This window comes from Maylandia zebra, linkage group LG23, assembly GCF_041146795.1.
Source record: "Maylandia zebra isolate NMK-2024a linkage group LG23, Mzebra_GT3a, whole genome shotgun sequence".
NCBI lineage: Eukaryota > Metazoa > Chordata > Actinopteri > Cichliformes > Cichlidae > Maylandia > Maylandia zebra.
The window spans coordinates 20748622-20772595 of NC_135188.1; the positions used below are offsets into that span (position 1 = coordinate 20748622).

The window sequence follows — 23974 nt, forward strand, 5'->3', positions numbered from 1 at the left end:
GAATAAAGCACCAAATCCACACTTTAAGCTTAAATTTCAAAACTTACATTTAACTACTGATTTTATCTACTGTTCTGATTTTATCTGTTTTGATTTTTTTTTTTTTTTACATACTGTTATGTTTGTTTGTTTGCTTGTTTGTTATTTAGTTTGTTTGTTTGCTTGTTTTAATCAATTTTAAATCATGCTTTTTATTTGTTTTTGTTTCCAATGTCTCTGTAAACCACTTTGAACCACCTTGTTGTTGAATTGTGCTATACAAATAAACTTGCCTTGCCTTGCCTAGACGCCTTTGTTTGGTAACATCGATACACGAGCTGCTCATGTTGCTTCCAGGTTGGGAAAGAATGAAAAGATAAACCATTTTCAAGCTTATTCTCTTGCCGGTCGTGTGATCGAACATTGCAGCCGACCACACAGCAAATACGAACCATGGCTGTTGTGTGTGACTTCGCTCCCTTTTCACTTGCGCTAGACCCCCAAAATGGCGGATCGGGCCAAAATCCTTTCCACGCCCACCCCCGTGACATCACGCTCCAAAGCCCTATAGCGAGCCGGAGGCAAGGCTCACTAGAGCCCGTGAGAACACCGGACTCCCGGCAAATCGTTTTCAAACCCACCGCTGTCTTTCGCTGACTGTAGAAAACAGTCAATGGTCAGTACCACTAGGATGAAATTATTGTGTCACTAACATTTTAACGTTAGACATATAATTTTAACAGCCTCTGTAAACTAATAACCTGGCTTGCTCGAGGCTGCCGTTTTCTCTGATAGTTTCAATCAAAATTAGAAATGCTACTCTGGGAGACTGAGATAACTAATAGTGCTGCCTGTTGTGCAGTTAGTTTCCAAAACACGTTATTCATGGTTGCATACAGTTTTAGACTGATGTGGGCCAAAGCCTAGCATAGCCTGTAACGTTATTGTGACGGACACATTTTATGAGTGAACTTGACTTTAAGCGACTGACAGGTTTCTTTGAAAAAAACTTTCTTATATCCAGGATCTTCCTTTTTGCTGCCATCCTCCTCTCCTCCTCGCAGCGCAGGTTTGCCGCTGCTAAAACTAAACAGAGCTCCCTGAAAGGCACAGCCAATCACATTGGCCAGATTTGTCACATGACGTAGGACTCCAGTAGAGAACGTAATTTAACTCTTTCTGCACCGCTGGGTGAATGAGACGTTGACAGTTGTTTTTCTTTACTCGCAGAGATCAAATTATTGGTGGGGACAATTCAATAATCGCTGGATATTGATGGGGACACGTCCCTTCCGTCTATGCCAAATCTACGCCCTTGCTTGCGGGCCAATTAAAAATGGACCGCGGCCGGAGTTTGGACACCCCTGGGCTACATCCATTTTTTATATGCAAAATATAAATGGTTATAATGTATAAATGTAGTAATTGATCCATGTATTTAAAAAAAAAAAAGAAGTCCAGATGAAGAAGCCACATACAGACTGTTTTGGATGAAAAATGACGTTTATTACAAACACAGAGAGCTGTTAGCAGTCAGTTAGCAGCTGTTAGTTCTGTACAAATAACACTGGTTGATTGGTTAGTTGAGTTTGCCAGTCGGCAACAAGGCTGGGTCTCAAACAGCACCCTATGCCTTTGTAGTGTACTATTTTTCATCCTAAACCTTAGTACACTACCTTTCACCTCAAACCATTCATAGTGCACTGATTTCTAAGCTGTGTGCTATTTCCAAACTTATAACACCTCTATAGTGCACAGTTATCCATCTTAAACCTTTAATCATGGTCCACATTTTATTTTAAGCTTTACTTTGTAGCACCTTCATTGTGAAATACTTTTAACTTTCAAACTCTTCATAATGCACAGCTTTCCACCTGTTGGAGTTCCTTTTGAAATGCTCGGCAATCAAATCGAAACCCTTCTGGTGCACTCCGAGTTCCAAAGTTGTGACCTTGCTCATGTTTTAAGCATTTTGAACACTATAATAATTTTTTTTTTTTTTTTTTTTTGCATTGACAGTTATCACACTGACACAAAATCCTTTGCCAGCTCTGTAAAAGGACCAAAGTGGCATCTGTTTTTAAGGGTCATTCACCTGACGAATGTCATGTTGATGTTAAGTAGCTTGAAGGTCTTTAAGGACTCGATATTAACTTATATTTTAGACAGTCATAATTTGTGTTTGCATGTTTATGTGAAGAAGTGGATGTTGGTATTTATAATGACTATTACAAGACATTAACACTGTCTTTTTCTGCTTTTTCACTACAAACTTGGACATTTGTGTAATTTGTTTCCAGTTTCCTGAAAAGGCCTGCTGCTGTTTAGCTGCAAATTAACAAGTATTTTGAAGAAACCAGTTTATCCCCAATTATAAAGGAAAAAGAGTAACTAATCATCATATTCAACATTTTAATAATAATAATAGTAAAAGAAAATTCAGTATCAGGGAGTATGAGAAATAGTTTGTATACTGACATCTGTTTCCTTAAAAAGATGAGAAACAGTAGATTGGTCACACTATACCGTTTTGTTTTACTGTTTCTCTTGTGAGAAATCAGCACTATAGTGTTTTATCAGTCTAAAATACTAAAGAAAAGAATTTACACTGCTGAACGGAAGCTCAGATACAGCAGGGATAACCGCTAGCAAGGATGTTTGTTTTTTTTAGAGAACAGTTTATTAACTATTTATTAATAAACAGTTTATTAACTATTTTTCAGCCAGTATACAACAAGCAGACAGGAACGCTTCCCCTCATAATTACAGCCACGAATTACAAACTGTTCAACAAATGTGATAAAATGTTGTGTAATTTGCAGCTAAACGTTAGATTTTTAATATAATATTTAAGAGATTTAACACAAAATTACCCAGTAAAGTAAATGTTGCCAAACAGCGTAATATTTAACCCAAAGTACCATCTTGAACCAGAAAGTTATGGACAATCTGATGTCCACCATTCAGCTTAGAAAAATATTTGAAACAGACTGAATCAAAGCTATGCTGCCAAACATAGTTTGACATTTAGTAGAAAGCCAGGTTTGCAGTAGCTGGGACAAAAAGTCTAATGAATGTCATAGTCAAGTGCCATCGGTGTGTGTTGCCCTTTAAGAAAACATTAGGTTTCCTTCAAGTCTGTCTTAATATACTAGTCCCAATCACATTCCATATGCACATTAAGAGAAGCTTTAGTAACATATTTTCCTTTGAAACCTGCACAGGAATCAGGTGTTTCTTGGTTTCTGTTGTAGCTTTTTTTTTTTTTTTTTTTTTTTTTTTTAAAACCAAAAAAGTTCCCAAACAAATTTAATAATCTGGAAATGCTACAAGCTACCTATTTCATTGGGCATTTATTGTTTACAAATGCAAATACAGTTTAAACAGCTAAATCATAGATGGTTAATAGTTTTGAGATTTGTATTCTGTATTTGATTTCTTGATCCTTAAAAAATGATCCAGAAAGGACAGACTGAGCTTAAGCTATATGCGTATATCACCATATGTTGATGATGTGATTCTGTTTTATTACCAAATTACACAAATCACTTCAAACCCACCCTAAAGGTCCAGCTAAGTGACTTCAAAATAACTAAGGTGAAACCTTGCAGACAGCTACACTATAGTCACCTGTCACTCAACAAGGCCCCACCCCTAATAACGCAAACATTAAGCCTTAATGCAGTTTAAACATGTGAGTTATGAACTAAATTCAGCCCCATACAGTTGTTACAAAGGGGGAAACTAGACCAAAACTGTTTTCTGTAGCAGGCTGAAGTTGGACATTTTAACATGGGAGACTAAGTATAGGGACTCATTTTTGCAGCATCAAGTGGACATTAGAGGAACGGAAAGTTTTGTTAGTGTTATTATAATTCTGCTAACAGAAACCAGAAAGCTGTTGCCAACAGGTTGTACATTTTTAGATCAGTTTAAAGAAGTTATATTAAGATAGACTTGAAAGAACTCAAACTTTTCCTTTAACACCAGTTAAATCATTCATAGTTTGCTTCATAGCTCACTATCCTCCACCCTAACCGCTCTTTAGTGCACCTGACAGGCTGCGCAGCTCCTTAAGGACCGGGGTGTTGTCTGAGAATGGCACCAGAGAAACAGAGAGAGAGAGAGAGGTAGAGAGAGAGAGAGACAGATAGAGAGAGACAGGTAGAGAGCGTGCTGAAGGTTACAGCTTCGGTTTTAGTAGAAACAGACAGTCACAGTAGGTTGGGCTGCTGAGAGACAGACCGGTTCAGTGTCCACAGTACATAGAGTAGCAGTTGGACGTCTGGTCTATATACAGGAACGAGAAATGCATAATCAGAATATCAAACTAACCAAAGCTGAGGCCACCTTGTTGACTGGAGAAAGACAGAGAAGGGGCGGGGCAGGAGGAGGGCGGCAGCAGCTCTGGTTTGCTATAAAAACCAACCAGACGAATAAACAAACAAAAAATGGTGTCACCGCAAACACAACGATTCGTCATGGCAACGCTACACCGGGACACCACCTAACTGTCGGTGGAAAAACACACACACACATAGGACGGCGTTACTAACACACGCACACACACGCTCTCCCTCGCTCTCATGCACACGCACGCAGTTATTAATATGACAAACATTTTCTCTCATTTTTTTTCTCTCTATTAAGGTGAAAAACAGATTCTATTATTCTTAATTATCTTCATAGTAATCTTCATCTGCATCTTCATCATAGCATTGGTGTGTGTATGAAGTGTGTGTGTGTGTGTGTCCTCAGTCTCTTTATACACACTATTAACAGAACGACGCGTAGAGAACTCAGTTCTGATTGGCTGATAGGTCTTTTTGCCTCTTCTCGTCCAGGAGGCTTTCATTTATTTATTTTTTTGACTGTCTTTTCTTCCTGGAGTCCCCGTCTGGATGGTGGTGATGATGACTGTAATGATGGTCATATGACCTCCCTTCCACTGACCCACGGAGAACAGTTTGTGAAGTCATAAGAGTGGGTTATTGGTTGCTTGGACCCTGACGGCAGCGTCTGATAGAACGAGGTGAAGAGCTGTGTTCTGGCTGAATGTTAAAGCACCAGGAATGAGGGAGGATACTAACAGTACCTGCTGCTGGGAGAGTGTATGTGTGTGTGTGTTTAAAGTCTAAAATGCTGAACAGTAATCAGGGTCTGAAACATGTCAGGAAACCTTCAGAGCATAAATGATGGCAGTGTCTACCTCTCCAGTTCCTAACCCTCTGATGGGTCATAGCACTGTTACATAAAGAGACAACAATGGAAAAAAATGTTAAGGTAGAGATTACTTTGTGAAAGAGAAAACTCTGAGCTGGTCCTGAAATCTGAGCAGGATGCCTGTTGAAGTCCTCACCTTTGGGTTTTTTTTTAAGCCTAACTGAGGATGGACACCAAACTCTCTGGAGAGATTTGTTGTCTGTTGTAGGAAAACCTCAGGAGGCCCCCAATAAGAACTGGACCAGCCGAGATTAGTCCATTGACTCTGGAGTCTCTTGACACCATTGACAGTCAAAATGGAGGGAAATGTTACTAGTGCTATTTGTGCTGTTTTGCTGAATCGATATGGTTCAACTTTATTACTGAAGAAAGTGATGGAGTCGGTTATGCTTTGGAAGGAAACAGTTTTCCTTATAGTTTCAAACACCGCAATCCACTCACTGTATTTGCATGAGAAACACGAGGCAAATCTTTGCTTTCCATTTGGATTGAGTTCACCACAAAGACCCACTTATATCCCCCACATGTTAACAAGATCCTGAGATTCTACATCAATCAACTACAACTCAAACACTATCTGTCCTTTTCTATTCATAGCCAACTGTGAATAGTGACCAAAGAGAGACCAAGGACCAATATTGGATACGAGGATTCAAGCAGAAGAAATTATAATAGCCCGAAGGGTCTGGACTGGATCAGGATCTTGGTCTTTTGGGACAGGCTCAAAGTAGAGCATCTATTCCACAATGAAAGGATCCACTTGTGGTTCATACATCCAACTAGGATCCCCGTTAAACACCTTCTAGGTGAGGTGTTTAGCAAGTTCAACCTTGCTACCTCTCTGGAGGTGATGCCTGAGGATATTAAGGTCTAGTTTATTCTGCTTAGTCTACTGCTATTGACTGAGAACAATCTTTAGGCATAATCACACCATTCTGGACTTCAAATAAGCTGCAATCAACTTTTTACAAAGATTGTTAGAAATTTTGAGTTAAAACCAAACAACCAACTAGAACACTAATTACACTTTAATTTGTTGATGTCAGGCAAGTATGCTCCAGCTCCACTGTTACACACTTTGAGGATCCATGAAGTTGCTATGGAGGGTTGCCCCTTGGACCCAGATGTAATATTAAGGATATTCTGCAATGCTTAAAACTTTCACATAATTCCTAATGATTGTTTCTGAAAAATCTCATCAGGTGAGAAAATGAGAAAGTGGAGGAGACATATTTTTGTCCAAAGTGTCAGACACGCAGACATTGCCATCGTCATGTTTACCTTTTTGCTGCACAAATATTTCCCAACATGCTTTTGACCCATTTTGCATTTAGTATTTGGAGTGCTGTCATTGTGTTTGTGTATGTACTAATAGTAAACCAGATTCTGACCCTGCTGCCAGTGTGTGTTTGTTCATGTGTAAATGTCAGTGTGTGTTGAGCACGCTGCGTGGCACCCAGCCCTCGGCGGCTGGCGAATCGCTGTTGGCCGGCCGATAGACCAGACTCTGACCCTGCTGGTTGGACGCCAGAATCTGAACCTTCTCCCCCCGAAACACAGAGATCTCATCCTCCCGCACCGCCACGAAGTCCTGCAGCACCAGAACCAGTTCCTGAAGGGTCAAAGGTCATATGGTCTGATGTAAGAAAGTTTTTCAAGAACTTATGGTACACAAGGAAAGTGAAAGGAGGGATTCAAACCTGATCTTCCTGTTCACTGTCAGGAGGGGGCTGAGTTGCGTGACCGTTGGGAGTTGGCGGTGCAGATGGCGGCCTTCCTGATGACAGTGGCCGTGTCACAGAGATCACGCCCTCCTTCCTCTGATACTCAATAGGAGACTGGAGAGCTGTGGGCACAGATTAGATGCAGCATGGATATGCATGAGCTGTTTCAGTGAGATTTAAGGTGATTCATAGAGATCTAGGAATGTTGGAGGGTTGTTCACAAAAATGATACTTTTGATTGATTCAAGGAGTTTTCAAGGAGGTTGTAAGGAAGACATTTTTGGGAAATTTGGAAATTGGATTCATTTGGCATTAAACAAAGATTGAACAGCTTGCAGAGGATTTGAGACTTCGAAAGGTATTCTAAGATTTCAAGGGTGACTTAAGGGGGGTTTACGTTAACACAAGCCCAACGTTACTAACATAACAGAGATGTTTAAGGGTGGTTTGGGGAAATTAAGGCTATTTAAATATGGTTTAAAGATATTTAGGGTAAAACAAAAAGTATTTGAGGAATATGAGAAAGATAATAAAAGATGTTCCATTGAGATTCAGTAGCATTTCAGTTGAATAAGAGATTTCAAAATCAGTGGTGATCCAATGACAATGAAAGGGAATTTTCCAAGGAGAATTAAGGATATTTTAGGACAGGTAACATAATGGATATTTCAGATATTTCAGGAATGTTTTTGACAAGGTTTTTACCTGACAGGAAGTTGTTCTGGGCATCCAGCAGGGAAGCAATGGTCTCTACCCAGGTCATCTTTATGCTGGCAGAAGATGCTTGGAGCGTGAAGCGCTCCGCCGACCCACGAGACCACAACACAAACTTACAGGGATCACCGTCCACGCTGTCCTGCATTGCCAGATAACTCACCTGAACACAAACAATAACACAATTACTCCTAATTCAGACCTCAAGACGGTGTCGAGTCTAAACAGTGCTGACCAGTCTGACCTTTATGCTGTTCTTGAACTGGTATCCTGGGTTGTTGGAGCCTTTGCGCAGCAGTTCGCTAAAGATGATGATCTGCTCGAACAGAAAAACTCTGCGCTCTTTGCTGCGAGACAGAACGCCTCCGTCCTGCTCCCAAACACAGAAAGTCTCCTGCTGCAGCAGCTTCCCCTGAGACGTTAGCTTTCCCTGGAAAGCACGAGGAGGTGAGTGAAGAAAGAAAGACCGATGGATAAGAGTCCAGGTACCCTGCAGCAAACTTTACATTTCCAGGAAATCAGCAAAAGTAAATTGTGTACATGCCTCATATATGTCATTGTTAATTGTTTGTATTGTGCTTTCTACACACATTTCTAATTTTTTTGAATTAATATGTGCCTGAAACAGGTAAATTGCACACAAACTACTTGAGAAGCTGTTGTTGTAGAGCTCGGTAGCAGCACCCACAACAACATTATTATGCCGTGTGTGCTGTTATCAATGTAATATGGTGTTCCTCTGGGTTCTGTTCATTGTCCTTCATCTCTGCGTGGCTCAGTTCTGCTTTTTGTCCATTTTGTGTTAGTAGACCAAAATGGAAACTTAAAATTTGAAATATTATCAAATTTCTTTCAGAGCTTTCAGTGTTAATTAGCATGAAATCAATTATGTTACTATGTTGTCCTAGTGACAACAAATTGCTAACAAAACAAATCAGCCGGACAGGTGGACAGACAGGTGTACCTCGTATCCCTGCAGGCGTCCCAGGTTCATCATGTCATTGCAGCGTTTTGGAACCAATGACATCAGCTCCACCGCTTTCTGTACACAGACCACACACACAGTTACTAAATATTACAAAAGTTTGTGTTAGTCCTCAGGGCGATGATTCACCATCTCGTGTAAATCATTTATAACGATCTTCACTATGCCAGAAGCAGCAGCAGCTCTTTGCTGTCTCCTGCTAGTTGGTTATGAGACAGAAACAGCTGTCTGCTGAAGAACAAAACTCATGTGTTTGTTGTCTTTTAGAGTTTTTTTTTTACAACTCTTAGCAAAGCTTAAAAAATAAATATCTATTTTTTACAAAAAATTTAACAAAGTTTAAAGGTCACAAGAATTTGAATGAAAATATAATAAATTCAGTAAATAAACTGTTTCCCAGAATGCAGATCCTTTGTGCCTTTGTGTATTATCAGAACAGTTTGTGGCACAACACAACTGTTTTTATATTATCAAACTAAAACTGATCAATAACAAAAAACACGAACAAAGCTGTGGTTCAGTTGTTTGATGTTTCTGAAAGTTTATGAGATGATTTACAGAAAAGGAAAGCAAAGAAAAAACTTACCTCAATCTCCTCACAGTCCAGCCCTGCCTTCGACGTATACTTGAGGAAATCCTGATGAACAAACAGAAAAAATATAAGTGTTTGAATTTCAGCCAAAGTCATAGTGTGTCCTTAAAGTGTAACATCAGAAAATATCTTAAAATACACGCTGGTATGATGAACTGATGAGTTTATCTCTGATTTCTCACAAAAAGCTCTACCCAAAAGTACAAAATTTATGCCATTACAAGGAAGGCTGTCATTGTAAACCAATCAGAGCGCACAGGTAATAACTGTTAAGGGAGTTAATAAAACAACCCACACATTTCTTGCCTGAGTTGAGTCCGAAATAATTTCTGAGTCTAATACTAAACCATGTCAAATCGTGGCTAATTTCAAAGACAACATTAGAATGAGTCAATTCAAGTCTTGAGGTCGGCTCCAACTCAAAAACAACAAATCCCAAGTTGCATCCCGAGTTGTGTCCTGAATCAAGTCCCTCAATAAAAGTTAAAAACTCCACCTGACCGAAGTTCTAATCCAAGCCTGGAGCAAGAGCCAATAGGTCTGTGCGATATGATCAAAATCTCATATCCCGATAGAAGACATTTCTCATCCCGATAACGATATAATTCACAAAATAGTGCATTTTCTGTAAATTCTGTGAATCTCTGGCACTCGATGCGTTTTCAGCTGGGCGTCCTGTACCTGGAGTGGAGTGTTTTGACCGATGCATGAAACTATATTTATTTTTAGTTGTATTTTAAGTTGTATAAGTTGTATTACATGACATGTTGCGAGGAAAAGCCTTTTCTAACGTTTGAGTCTAAGGTTTATTTTGAGCACCTGACGGCTCTTTTTTGCTTCTCATCTGTAAACTCTCTTCATACTTTTTCATGTAATTCTTGCACTGGTAGAAGAAAAAATTCACACTAGTGAAATTTAATTTCTTCATCCGATATATTTTGCCCTGAGAGCCAACCAGTCTATAATCAAGATCAGCACCTCCGGTCAAATTCCAAATTTAGCTTGGTTTTTAGTTTTATGCCATATTTGTCAGGGAAAATACACAAACCCTAATAACCCTAATAATAAAAGAACCTCTGTACCACATTTAGCTACTGGGTAATTGTCTTCTATGGTCTCTGGGCAGATGCATTTTTAAGCAGGATATAAAATACCCAAACTTACTCCACAGATACCAGCAATTCCATTGTAACATTCAGGTTCCACCAAAAATGCATTAAATATATTTTAAAATCAATGTTTCATTTAAGCAGTTAGTGTAAACACAAATCATGTTGACAGGTTCTTCACAGACCTTGAGCAGCAGCTGGTATTTGGTGATTCTCTGGATTGGTTTGATCAGATAATCACTGATGGACATCCTGCAGCTGATCTCATGCTGGATTTCCTACAGACAGACAGGCAGAGACAGAGATAGAAGGTCTGGTTCAGTTTCAGTTTTTGGCTGATTTTTACTATTGTAAGGTCCATTCAAGAACGTGCATTTTAGGAAAGCCTGCTCTTTCGATTTTTTCCCCCTTTTTTAACTTTTAAGATAGTAATGTTTAAAAAAATCAGGAAAGGAAAAATAAAAGAAACTATTACGGGTTGATTTGATTATTTGTTTATGGCTTGGTGAACTGAAAACAACTTTCCATTGATGTGGATAATAAAGTTATTCGATTCTATTCTATAAGATAATCATTAAAAAAAAAACAACAGAAAAGAATAGCCAAGTATAGAAATGAGAAAAAAAAAGAAAAGCGACGCATTACCTCGAAATAGGTCTCGTACTCAATGACGATGAACTCTGACCTCGGCTTATTCTGACAGTAAACCACATACATGTGTAGACGACGCTCCTGTAAAAAACAAGAAAGTAAAAAAGAAATAGTTGTATTAGGTCTTCAACACATCCTGAGTCAAGTCCCAAGCAAATAACAAGAAGTCCTGAGTTCTGTGATAACTCAAATCCTATGTGCAGACAACAACTCGAGCCAAGTTCAACCTCAGGAGCAAGTCATGAATTTAGAATTGAGCCCCATGTTGTTGTAGCTTCTGAGTTATTCAGCTCATGCTAGACCTTGACTCTCACCAGGTACTGGAACACAAACTTGTTTGGGACCAGCGAGGAGGTTCCCTCTAAGGCAGAAGGGAACAGGAACACACAGACGTAAACAAAGCTCTTAGAACATGTGGTTATCCTAACTGGGCCTTCATCAAATCAGTGAAAATGCAGAGGAAAGAATGCCAGACACCAACTAGGGAGAAACAGAATGACAACAACTTTTTCTGTTCCTGTATCATGTTTATTGGAAATTTTCTCCAAGCATGGCATCCCAGTGCACTTCAGACGTAGTAAATCTAGCAGACAAAAACTGGCTCATTGCAAGGACAAAACTCCTAAAAGCAAGATGAACATCATGGTATGCAGTGCAGTGCAGCAAGGAGGGCCTGGACCCTTTTATAGAAGAAACCAAACAGCCACTCTATAAATGTATGGTACAACATGGAGGAGTCATCTCAACAGGAAAAGACTCACCTGCATTTATAAAACATTGGTCACTCTTTCCAGGAAACCACTTTGGACTAGGAAGACATGTTCCCAGGCACGTCAACCCCCCGCTCACTTCAGTAGGTCACTGATGGTTTGAGGCAAGGTCTCACAGTGGTTTCAGTGGTAACCCCAGATCATGGTAATGATCCACATCTTTGTTCACATCTTAGATCATGTGAATATTCAAATAATCAATTGTGGGTCTAAGCCAGGACAAACAAGTCAAGTCCTAATGCAGGGACAAGCTGAGTCTTAAGTTGACAATTGAGTGAAACTTTGAACAAAGTTCTAAGCTAAGCCATAAAAAGTAATGAGCCAAGTCCTATTTGAATCCTGATTCCTATATCTTGAGACAAAAATAAATAAATTGAGCCCTGAATCTAGTTCTAAATGAAGCCCAAAGTCAAGACAAATGAGTTCTGAGTTGAGTCCCTGAGGTCTCAGGTCAGAGCCATGCTATATATTCTGTTTTGAACAAGTCATTTTGTTTGTAGAACTCACATGTCTGATGAAGAGGTCTGCGAGCAGGTCATGATTCTGAATACAACGCTCTAACTCCACCAGGAAGAAGCTGAAACAGAAAAACACCCAGTGAGCATCTTTGTGTATATAATGAAGTGTGTTTGTTCACGTGTGCATTTGTGGCACGGACTCGCGGTGCCAGTCGTAGATCTGCTGGATATTGCCGAAGACAATCTTGTCTTTTCCTCTCATCTCCTCTGGAATCCCTCTGACCTCCAGCCGGGACATGAAGCCCTGAGAAACGTCAGCAGAGAACATGTCGTACGTTTAGATTGACATTTGTAGAGTCTTTTGGGTGGAGCGTCAGTAGGTCCTTTCTTTCAGTGTGATGTTTGTGTCTCACCTCAACTATCACTCCCAGATCTTTTACATAGTCCTTCTCTGATTGGACCATCTCATTAACGACAAACCTGCACACAGAACCACAAAATTCATGTCTCCTTAAAAATGCATTCAAAACTTGGACTTTGTAATAAATTTGGGTTTGTCTTACATGCGTCCTCTTAGTGCTTTGTTTCTCTGCTCCGTGTCTGATTCATTTGATCCCTGATCTGAGTCTAGAGCCTGAAGAAATAGAAAAGGCTGAAATTAAAAGAGTTCTGTGTAACCTCAGAAAACTGTAATCTTTTATTGATGACAAGAAAACAGCGTGAATACTGTACACAGTTTGAAAGCTGAAGGCACCGCCTTGTACTTTTAAATACACTAGGAATCACAAGCAAGCCAGTAATCTGATAGTGTTCTATTGAGGCGATACGTTACTATGAGATCTTTCAGATAAGATGGGGCCTGATCAGTCAAGACCTTATATGTGACGAGAAAGATTTTTAAATATAATTGTGGATACAACAGAGAGCCAATGAAGAGAAGCCATTACAGGAGAAATATGGTCTCACAGTTTTCTTGCTGCAACATTGTGGATAAAATGAAGTCTTTTCAGGGATCTTTTAGGACAGCCTGATAATAATTGCAATAGTCCATCATAGAGGTAACACATATTGAACTAGTTGTTCAGCATCACTCTGAGACAGGATGTTTAGAAATGTAGAAATACAGCAAGAAAAAAAAAACAGTCCGACATCTCTTACAGTGTGCCTTTACGGACATATCGGGTCAAGATTCCTAACAGGAAGCCATGGTAATGCCATCCAGAGTCAGTATCTGCTTAGACACCATGCTTCCAAGGTTTTTAAGACCAAGTTCAGTAACCTCCATTTTTCCAAATTTGGATAAAGGAATTATATGCCATGGAGGCTTTCAGGCCTTGAAGACATGCCTGTAGTTTAATTAATTGATTTGTGTCAACTAGTTTCATAGGTACCTACAGCTGGGTATCAACTCCAACAATGAAAATGTATGCTGTTTCCTAATAATATTACCTGTATGTATACAATGAAAAGTACTGATCCCAACACAAGAACCTACAGAACTCCATGAGTAACTCTCTTTAGTAACACGAAGAAACTGAAATGTACCAGATAGATATGACTCAAACCAGTGCAGGGTATTTATGTAACTATGAGGTCCACTGGCAGGAGACATATGAGGATCACTAGTATCTTCCACTAGTGCTCTATCTGTGCTGCATGCAACTCTGAATCAGGACTGAAAACTCTTCAAATAAACCACTCTTCTGTATAAAAACATTTAGTTTATTTTTGTAGTTATTCAAAAAGTTTTCTGAAGAGGTTTTTTACCTCGTGACTAAAGCAGCAAATACAATATTAAGAAATTTATGCCACATTCATCTTCAGCCATTAAACATTTCTAGCTTTAAACAGAGCCACTCTTACCTCAGGATTGTTAGGGTCTTTGATGATCTGCATTGGGGGTGGTAGAGGGGTGTGGCTTTCTTCCTCTGGCTCCTCCTCCCCACCACTATGCCCTGCCTCCTCCTTCCTCGCCTTCTACATAATTTAAGAAGCAATTAGTTTATGTTATCATTATTACTATTTTGTGTCTTTAACCCATTATTTGGATGGGTGTCTACACACCATTTGCGCATTTCCTGTGAGGGGTGTGGTCATCTCTGTCCTGTTGTCCCGCCTCCTCGTCCTGATTGGCGGTTTCTTCTGTCCATCGGCTTTTCCCTGACTCAGCCTCCGCACCGGACTAGTCAACCAGCGCTGCAGCAACAGTTAATGTAGTTACCGTTATTGATGCCACTGAGTATTGTATCACCAAGGCTACGGTTCATACAGCTGGTACAAATGGGACTAAAAACTCAGGAGTCCAGAGTTACCTGTGATACGAGCTTCATCAATGTCACCCAGCACGTTACAAATGTGGTCATCTGGTTTTAAACTACATTTTAGTTCATAGTGTGCTGATAGGATGTGCTGAGAACTGCATGAATCCAGTCCAAGTTTAAAATATGAAGAGCAATTTGTGGAGATTTTCTTGATCTACAGAAGGTTTTCCACTATCTGTTTTTTAAAAGAGCTTCTCTTAACTATTTAAAACACAACCTTAAAATAAATTTTGGCTCTTCACCAACAATTTTACTTTTCTTTTATATATTTTTTAACACTCATTTATGCACAAAACAAGATTCAGCTATGATTACATATCAACACTCATACAATTTAGACACAATGATAAAAACTGAGGAAACATTTCCTGTGAGCTAATGCTTCCAACTTTAATAATCCATTACATTTAAAGGGGAGCTATTTAAAGTTACAGTATCAAATGCTCATTTTAACCAAAGTTTCAGATTTCATGTAATGATGTGAACATATGCAAAAGTAAATATTATGAACCCAGAGCTCAATTCTTATGACTGCTCTGAATGCTGTGTTTCCAAAATGACACCTTGGCAGCTCTGGATGCTGCCCCCTCAGCAAGTTTTCAGAAAGACGCCCAAGTAGAAGTAAAAAAGTTTGTGGACTGATGGGAGACAGAAGCTAAAGCAGACTGTCTGAGACACAAATGAACTGCTTTTCTAAGACAAAGAAGGATTATTTTTAGCTGTGAATAATGCAAAGCCACTGGAGTGGAGTCCTAGAATAAAAACAAACACAATAACTCCTCTTTAGTATTTTTGACCATAAACCACAGCATTAACAAATCACAACAAACACACAAAGTGCATATCTGCATTTCCCTTTGAGAATACCAGAGAACCCACAATTAAGATAACTAAAGCCCTCCTCAAGCCGCTTTATGTTAACACATTTGACCCAAATTCTCCCATTTCAGCTCACAGCGAGCTGTTACCTTTAGAGTGTTCCCGGTTCCAGAGCCGCTCCGCTTCGCCCCCGGTGAGCCCACAGCGCCTCCTGCTGGAGCCCCTCCCACTCCAAACACTGTGGGAGAGGTGGCACCTGAGAGAAGAAAAGGCAGGGAGGGGTCAGAGGTGAGTTTTAGTGCTGTCTTTTCTGAGTGCAATGGGTGCTCAGAGTTATTACTGTGGTCTCACTTTGGCTAGTAGTCTGAGTCTGGAGGCCTGAACTTTCAGAGCTGTACAAACTCGACTCTGCAGACACAAAGAAAAACAGATTATCAGTCGAGCAGGGCGATATGACCAAAAATATTTATCACGATATACATTTGAAAATTTGTGATAATGATATAACTGACGATATAATTGACACTAGACAAAATACTTTACAACTCCACAACTTTATTAGTGGAAAAAAAAATCAATGTATTTTCACTAAACCAAGCAGCTGTTTTTTATGTGCATTAAAGTTATATATAAAAAACAATCAGTGAAAATGCAAATTCCTTGCTGACAGTTTAACCAAAAGGCGTTTTACCCATATTCTATCGCAATATTTCATTTTCTTATCGTAGCCCAACATTATACCAGTATTACCGTGAACGGTGTGCTATAGCCCAGCCCTAATTATCAGACTGTTAACAAGAAAAAACTGGACTGGAAATACCAGAAGGTGTGAGGTTAAATGAGAAAAACAGAAACTACTGTGAAGCCCGAAAGACACAAATAACACAGTTTCTTCTTCTTCTTTAGCAGAAGACTAAAAATTGTTGTATTAAGTTATATGAACACTTCTGGAAATCTAATTTCATGCTTTTTAAGCCCTCAACAAGGAAAATTTAACAACCTTAACTCAGCAAAAAAGCATGCACACCAGTCATGAAAGATAGTTGGTTTCTTTGAAGTAAGGAGGTATGAGGGACTTACTGATAGCTAGTTACCCTAGCTTAATTTAATTTTAATAGAATCTTTCGTTTAAACCTGAAGTTTAAAGTGATTCACAAGTAAAACCCTAAACCACACAGAAAAGTGAGCAAAATAACAAAAAGGCACAGAGACAGGACTCACAAAGAACCTGACGAATGAATGAATAAACTATTAGCATAAAACTACAAACACAAAAAAAAAATCTCAAAAATTACAACTACAGGCTGTAAAAAAAAATCAAGTGCATTACAATATGATTTTGAAAACAGATCAATAAAATAATATTACATGTAAATATATGTGAGCATCTATGACTTAAAAGTTAATGCTTAACTTGTGAAAGTACAAAAACCTGCAAAATAAACAATAAATAAATATACAAACTGAGATTAAAAGAATCCAGTATGTTCAGCACACATGAAATAATGAATAAAAGTGATTAAAGATAACTCCATTAATAACAATTAATACATGCAGACACACTGATTATGATAGATTAGAACTGATATTTATTTTAATGACTTAAAATCAGCCGTAGAGTAGGTGTGTGGTATATTTAGATATACGCTGCCTTATTTGACCTCAGACAAGTTGTTACAACACTTTGCAGCCAGCAGAGCCCACTGACGGCAGCGTTTTACCTCAGAACAATTGAACTCCTGCTGCCTCCGCTTCGGTGAACCACTAAATAACAGTATTTAGTGCAAGTAGTTCTGACACATGAGATCTACTGGAATCAATATTTTACTGTAGAAAGAAGAGTTTGGGCACAAAGACTTCTTTGAGGGTGTTGTTTGAAGTTTTTCCTTTAGTTTATGTTTGAATGAGAATAATTAAATATTCAAAACGACCCTGGTGGAATTTTCCTTTCATAACTAAGAAGCAGCTTCATGTAGTTATCTTGCATTGTGTCTAAGACTAAAGTTTATTTAATTCTTACGTAATGGGACAATGTTCACTACATTTACTGTACCCCAAACTAAAGTCAATAGTTAATTATTTCTTTTTTATGGCCGTCACTGAGAGCAGACAACCTTCTGATGACATTTTTCAAGACTTCCCGTCAGTGTTTCCATGTTCTGATTCATGCACGTGTATCAGATAATAACAGCAGCCCACGTCAGGAGGTTGGTGGTGTCGGGGCAAATCATTTCAGATTTTCAGAGACCCGAGTTCGAATCATACACACAACAGATTTTTACAAATAATTTGTATTTTTGCAAGAATGTTATTTTGTTACATGTAACAAAATGTAAAATGTTACTTTTTAATGGAATCTGGTCAAATGAAATACATTCAGGTTACACTGAGCACATTTTCCTTAAAGAGTGAGCATTTTTAAATGTCTTAATGGTCTTGGGCCTTCTTATCTCTCAGATCTGCTTTTACCATACGAACCCTCGCGGACCCTGAGGTCCTCTGGTACTGGCCTTTTGATTGTCCCTAAAGTCAGGACACATACTCACGGAGAGGCAGCGTTTCAGTGGTATGGTCCTCGTCTGTGGAACAGCCTGCCGGAGGAGCTCAGGGCCGCAGAGAACGTACATGTTTTTAAGAACAGGCTCAAGACCCACCTTTTTAATTTAGCTTTTACTTAGCGTTTATTTATTTTATGCTTATTTATTCTATCCTGTTATTCTATTATTAATTTAGGATTTACCTAATATTTGTTTGATTTTATTCTTATTCATTTTTTAATCTTCTTATTCTATTTATATTTATATTGTATCCTGTTGTTATTTATTTTATCATTTTACCCTATATATATTGTATTGCGTCATATCTCCAGTGTTTCCTCGGAGGGCGCTCTCTGCACCGGGGCTGTTATTGACCGTGGCTGCTGGGTCTCTCGGGTCCTCTCAGCCTGGCTGGGGGGCTCCTTTGCCTCCCTCCTGCTGTGTGCCCAGCCTGGAGGCTGCGGTCTGTGACCGGCTCCCGGTGCAGACGGCTCCCTGTTATAGTGTTTCCTCACTTGGCTCATGCGAGCCCAGCCCAATTTTTACTCTTTAAGTGTGCGCGTGTGTGTATGTGTGTGTGGGTGGGGGGATATATGTGTATTGAGAGTGTGGGGAGTGAGTTGGAGGGTGGGGTGGGCTGCTTTTAACTATGTAAAGCACTTTGTGCTACATTTTCTCTGTATGAAAAGTGCTTTATAAATAAAGATTGATTGATTGATTGATTTGAATAAATAAATATTTGACTGATTTTGTGTATTTCAGTTGTGTTTTACCCAGAATTATTTTTTTTTAAAGGTGTTCTTACTTAAAAATATGACTTTCAGTCAGGTTTAGGCATTACAAACTCCTGTGTTGGATTTACAAAAAAACCCCGCTTGTTTGGGCTAAAATACAACTTCCAGATCTTTAAAGCTTTATTTCTTTGTTGCCGTGGTGATGCTTACCCGCTCTTTCTGGACAAAATCCACGCTTTTGACATTAAACTAGGTTTCTTATTGAAAGGTGACAATCGTCTCCATGCACACAAAATAAAAGACTTGAATCTGACAAATGGTTGAATGTTGCCCCTCGGCAAGCTTCCAGAAGTCCACCAATCAGAAGAAAGTGTGGAAGGGCGACATCAAAGATATAGGAACAGAAACATCTTGTTCTGGCACATCCTGATCAACAGTTTTGACCATACATTAGGAAACTTTGCTCAGTCAAAATTATATTAACCTGGCAGGTGTGGATGGAAACAGGCATTCATTTGCTTTTTCTCTCAAATTTGGTTTTATGTTGATGAAACTCTGCTGATTTCCTAACATTCATGTGGATTTAGTCTCAGTGTAAAATCATCCTTTACAAACTGTGACTGTCTGACATTTTTGTTGTTTGCCAGCTGAAAACAACAGCAAGAGATTCTTATTACGGACAGACCTCTGCTGATTATTGTGGATATGAATATGGCTGCTTAAAACTCAAACAAATCCACCAGTTAGTCAGTCTGATTATTGTAAAATAATCACTGAAGGACACACACACACGCACACCTACTGTCTGCACTGTGTTACTTTGTGTGTGTGTGAGGTCTTTCATACAAAAAAGGAAAACCTGCGTGTCCTGTTCACAACACACACACACACATGCATATTCACACATCGTTCACATTCTTGCAGCGCTGTTTGCTGTAAAGGCGCGCACACACACACACACACACACACACACACACACACACACACACACACACACACACACACACCTATTACTTATTAACCATTGCACACCCATATATTTTCTCCAACACCCGTCACTCTCTCTCTCTGTCTCTCTCTCACTCTCTCAGTGTGAACCCACCTCGCTCGTCCTCTCGCTCGTGCACAATCCATTCCCAAATGCCCGAACAATCCCAGCATGCACCTCTGCCCCGCCGCATGCTTCCACATCAGTCCATTCAGAGAGATATTAAGAAAGAGGCAGACTGACTGACAGAGGTGTTTCTCTGCTCTCAGCTGAATGACACTAAACAAGAGTCAGAGGTCTGGGGGGTGGAGCCACAGCATCTAAACCCACAGAGGGTGGGTTTAGATGCTGTGGGGGAGTGGCTTATAGAGTAATAGTAATAATAAACTAACACAAGTCAATTACAATGATAAATGTAATAAAATAAATAACCTATGAATGAAAAGAAAAAACCTTAAAATAATTTAAAATAATAAGCGAAGTAATAATAAAATGGTAGAGTAATAAAAGTACTACATAAAATCAAGTGAAGTATAAACAAAGTGAGAAAAAACACTACATAAAATGAATAAAATATAATAATAATAAAACCAAATTAAAAAATTATAAAAATGTTTTTTTACAATAGGTAAAATGATATGAAAAATAAAACAAGTTTATTTGGAACAAAATATAAAATAAAACTCCATAAAACACAAAACAAAGCATGAATAAAAATAAACACGACTGCTAAAAAGGAGTTTATTTTTAACTAAAGCTTCTATTGTTTGTAACGAGGAAGAACACCCAGCGGGTCGCCACACACACACACACACACACACACACACATACACAGTCAGGATGATAAACTGTAGATTCCTGTCTGTGTGAAACTCCTTCAGGTCAATGTTTAACCGTGTGTGTGTGTGTGTGTGTGTGTGTGTGTGTGTGCGCATTTCAAACACCTTGCCAAACCAGATTACAGATTAAAGTTGGGAAAAAGTTGCCACACAGGTCGAGGCCACACTCAGTGCTGTGGTCACTTTTCTGTTTCCACTGAAACTACATAGGCATTTTTGTTCTGTGTCATGTTACTCATAGTAAAAACGATTAAAAAGGCAATACGTGTTACTCGACATGACAAGTCTGTTTCTTGTTTTGTTATGTATTGAAACTTGTGTGAAGTATGATAGCTGCTTGGATTCATTTATTTTCCTTCTGTGGAGTACTACTTATGTTGAGAGAGTTGAAGACACATATTTCTGTATTACACCTTCTTCCAGCTGTTTATTAGATTTATAGTGTGCAAATTACATATTAATGCAATTTGCATTGCTCTCTGGCACAATGACAGTTTTACTTTTTATTAATTTTTAACTTAAACTAATTTTATTTTGTTGTTTTCTTTGGGGTTTTTTTTTTTTTTTTTGGTATCTGTAAAACAGTAAAAGGCCCCACTATGCATCTGTGGTACTTTTATTTTTATTCATTGTAGACTCCATCAATAAAGCTACAATAGATGACTAGTCACTCCTGTTACAATGAAGTCTGTGTGTTGGCTAATCGTAAAAAATCTACACAGCCTGTGTTTGTTGTCTGATGACAAAATTCACGAAATTATAACACACTTATTAGAGAATACAGTGAATTTTCAAAATAAAATGTTCAGTACAGTGTCCCCTAGAGACAAAGCACGTATAAACTCCAAAACACGTACAAACTCCAAAACACGTACAAACTCCAAAGCACGTACAAACTCCAAAACACGTACAAACTCCAAAGCACGTACAAACTCCAAAACACGTACAAACTCCAAAACACGTACAAACTCCAAAACACGTACAAACTCCAAAACACAACGGAAGTGCTCCAGGACGCTAGGGGCAGTGTTTTGGAGTTTTGCAAAAAAAAGGCAAGTTTGTTGCAAACACATGGAGTTGGATACCGGCAGAAAACACCAGCAAGGATAGAACAACCACGCTTTATAAGAAAGGTAATGTGAAAACTGTTGTTTGTTTCATTTGTTTTTAATTACTATGAACTAGAGATGGCACGATACCACTTTTGTATGTCCGATACCGATACCGATATCATAAATTTGGATATCTGCCGATTCCGATATGAATCCGATACAGTGTATTTTTTTAATCAATAAAACAGTTTTTTTTAATATCTTTCAGCTTTTTGTATAGGTTCATACTCAAGTTAAAAAAAACAAAACACTAAAGTTATTCTGTTATACCTGTATGCAAAAAATACACTGCACCCAAAATATTTCATAGTCAGGTTAATGTTCATATTTGCAATTTAGGTAAAAATGTTCTTTAAATATTTACATTTAAAAGAAAAAGGGGCTAATCAAACATCCTAAATTTGTCTTATTTAGATCAAAAAGATGGAAATATTTCATTGCAGACTTGTGTGATGATCAGAGTTATGATTAACAGTTCAGTTTCCCAGAAGCTTATAGCCAAAGCTGCATTTTGAGATGTTTCCTCATTACTGTGGACCATCTCCTTGAAGCTCATAAAGCTGTGATGTTAATGTGAAGCGGCAGAGTCTGACAGACACAAAGCGCATTTAATTTTTCATGCTCAGCTATGGGACAAGCACTCAAGGACTCAAGTGTGTTTACAACTTTACAAACATGGATTTAAATATTTAGGTGGCACAGAGAGAGAGCGAGGATGTGGGACACATACAGCGTGAGGATGTTTAAAATTGCCTCTGGCTAAACAGGAAGTGACATCGAGCAAACAAGGGATGTGCTGCAGCAGTTTAAAAATGACCACGCTGTTGTTTTAGAAGGTATGTTTTCTCAGGAATCACTTTTTTAGATTTTTTTCCTGCAAATAGCAGTTAGAGCATCATTAATATCTGTGATTACAGTCAGGTCCCTTTGGGGCTGATGGGAACACAGGCAATAAGTTCTCTGGGTACTCACCCCTCCCGGCGCTCACAGTGGAGGAGTTAGAGGTGGAGGTGATGGTGGTAGAGGATGAGTTGCAGGAGGAGGAGGTGGTGGTGCTTGTAGAAGAGGTGCTGGAGGATGTGGTGGAGGCTGGGAGCAGTCCCTCCATATCGGCTGCACTGTGGGAGTGCGACAGGCAGAGGGTGCTCATGGGCAGTAGACCCTCCTGTGAGGAAACACAGCAGCGATGTTAGAGGGATGGTTGAGCATCAGAAAAACAAGGAAACCCTCTCACACACTTTAACGGTACTTATGGCTATAAGTTCTTGCCTTTGTTACACGTGGGGACCTTCATTGTATTTGTCACTTATGGGGATATTTGTTGCTAATCTGCTTAACAGCCCCCTTTGACTCAGTGAGTGTGTCACTGGTTTTAATGGTTAGATAGAAATCTGAGGTTCTTGTGTCTGAGGTCATTCATTACATCAGTTGTCCAACCCATCATATAAAATAATCTGCTAATTTTCTAAACTCAACCGGTTTGTTTCTTTCATCTAAAGTCCCTCAGTAAAAATCTGACTTTTACTGGCACACGATACTTTGGATCTATTAGTAGACCCTTTAGTGCTTTTCTCATTCCCTCAGCTGCTCTGGACCACAGCAGGGAACTTAATCCGGAAACTTTAAAGCTTTCTTACCAACTTCCTTTAATCCAAAAGGGACATTAAAAAGATCAGAACTTCTTAATGTATAACTTGAAGTAGAAAGAATTTTTTTAAAAAAAGAAAAGAAAAATGTTTCAGACCACAAGGACAGTCAAAGTTAATATGTTTAAAGATAAATTGGCATCATAGAAACAGATATCTTCTATCAGGAAGTCAAGTTTGCCAAACGCTGTGAAACAATGTGTAAGAAAAAAGTATGAATATAATTCTGCAGAGATAAATATTTTAATTCTGTTTTATTTATATAGCACCAAATCACAGCAACAGTTGCCTCAAGGTGCTTAATATTGCAAGGCAAAGACAATAATACAGGGAAAATCCCAATAATCAGACAACTCCCTATGAGTACGCACTTGGCAACAGTGGGAAGGAAAAACTCTGTTTTAACAGGAAGAAACCTCCAGCAGAACGAGGCTCAGGGAGGGGTGGCCATCTGTCACAACTGGTGGGGGTTGATGGGGCAAGACAGGAAGTTTTGCTACATGTGGGGACATTTAGTTTGTTTATTATTTGCTGGGATGTTTTGTTTTGTCTTCTGGATGCTAATTACCTGTTGAGGTGTTTGATCTGTGGTTCTGACCAGACACCACCCGGGCCGATCTGCTGAGCGCTCCACCAGCTCCACCGTCTGACCGCAGCGAACACTGATCTCTCCCGGTCCTCCGGCAGAGAAATCCAACAACACCACGACTAACTCGCAGCCTCCTGACAGCTGCACGCAGACAGGTAGGACAGATTATTTACAGGCGGAAGGT

At 39.1% G+C, this 23974-nt stretch overlaps 1 protein-coding gene across 4 annotated transcripts in view; it reads right to left on the bottom strand.

Moving 5' to 3' along the window:
* Positions 1–1444: 1444 nt before the first annotated feature.
* Positions 1445–23974, bottom strand: part of LOC101486742 (kalirin) — a 59354-nt gene continuing 36824 nt past the window's right edge. For 2 of the 4 annotated variants that reach the window (XM_004565613.3, XM_004565612.3), the window contains exons 40-57: positions 23770–23931; positions 22528–22720; positions 15697–15753; positions 15495–15601; positions 14270–14401; positions 14069–14182; positions 12769–12839; positions 12619–12685; positions 12406–12509; positions 12255–12324; positions 10972–11058; positions 10512–10604; positions 9212–9262; positions 8605–8682; positions 7885–8070; positions 7632–7803; positions 6903–7048; positions 1445–6814 (exon numbers count right to left, since the gene is read on the bottom strand). In XM_004565613.3, coding sequence (XP_004565670.1) covers positions 6629–6814; positions 6903–7048; positions 7632–7803; positions 7885–8070; positions 8605–8682; positions 9212–9262; positions 10512–10604; positions 10972–11058; positions 12255–12324; positions 12406–12509; positions 12619–12685; positions 12769–12839; positions 14069–14182; positions 14270–14401; positions 15495–15601; positions 15697–15753; positions 22528–22720; positions 23770–23931 — 2076 coding nt within the window. In that variant the 3' untranslated portion in view covers positions 1445–6628. Of the gene's footprint in view, positions 6815–6902; positions 7049–7631; positions 7804–7884; positions 8071–8604; positions 8683–9211; positions 9263–10511; positions 10605–10971; positions 11059–12254; positions 12325–12405; positions 12510–12618; positions 12686–12768; positions 12840–14068; positions 14183–14269; positions 14402–14422; positions 15279–15494; positions 15602–15696; positions 15754–22527; positions 22721–23769; positions 23932–23974 lie in introns of those variants that run through there. The other 2 variants (XM_023152855.3, XM_023152856.3) reach the window with 2 other exon arrangements.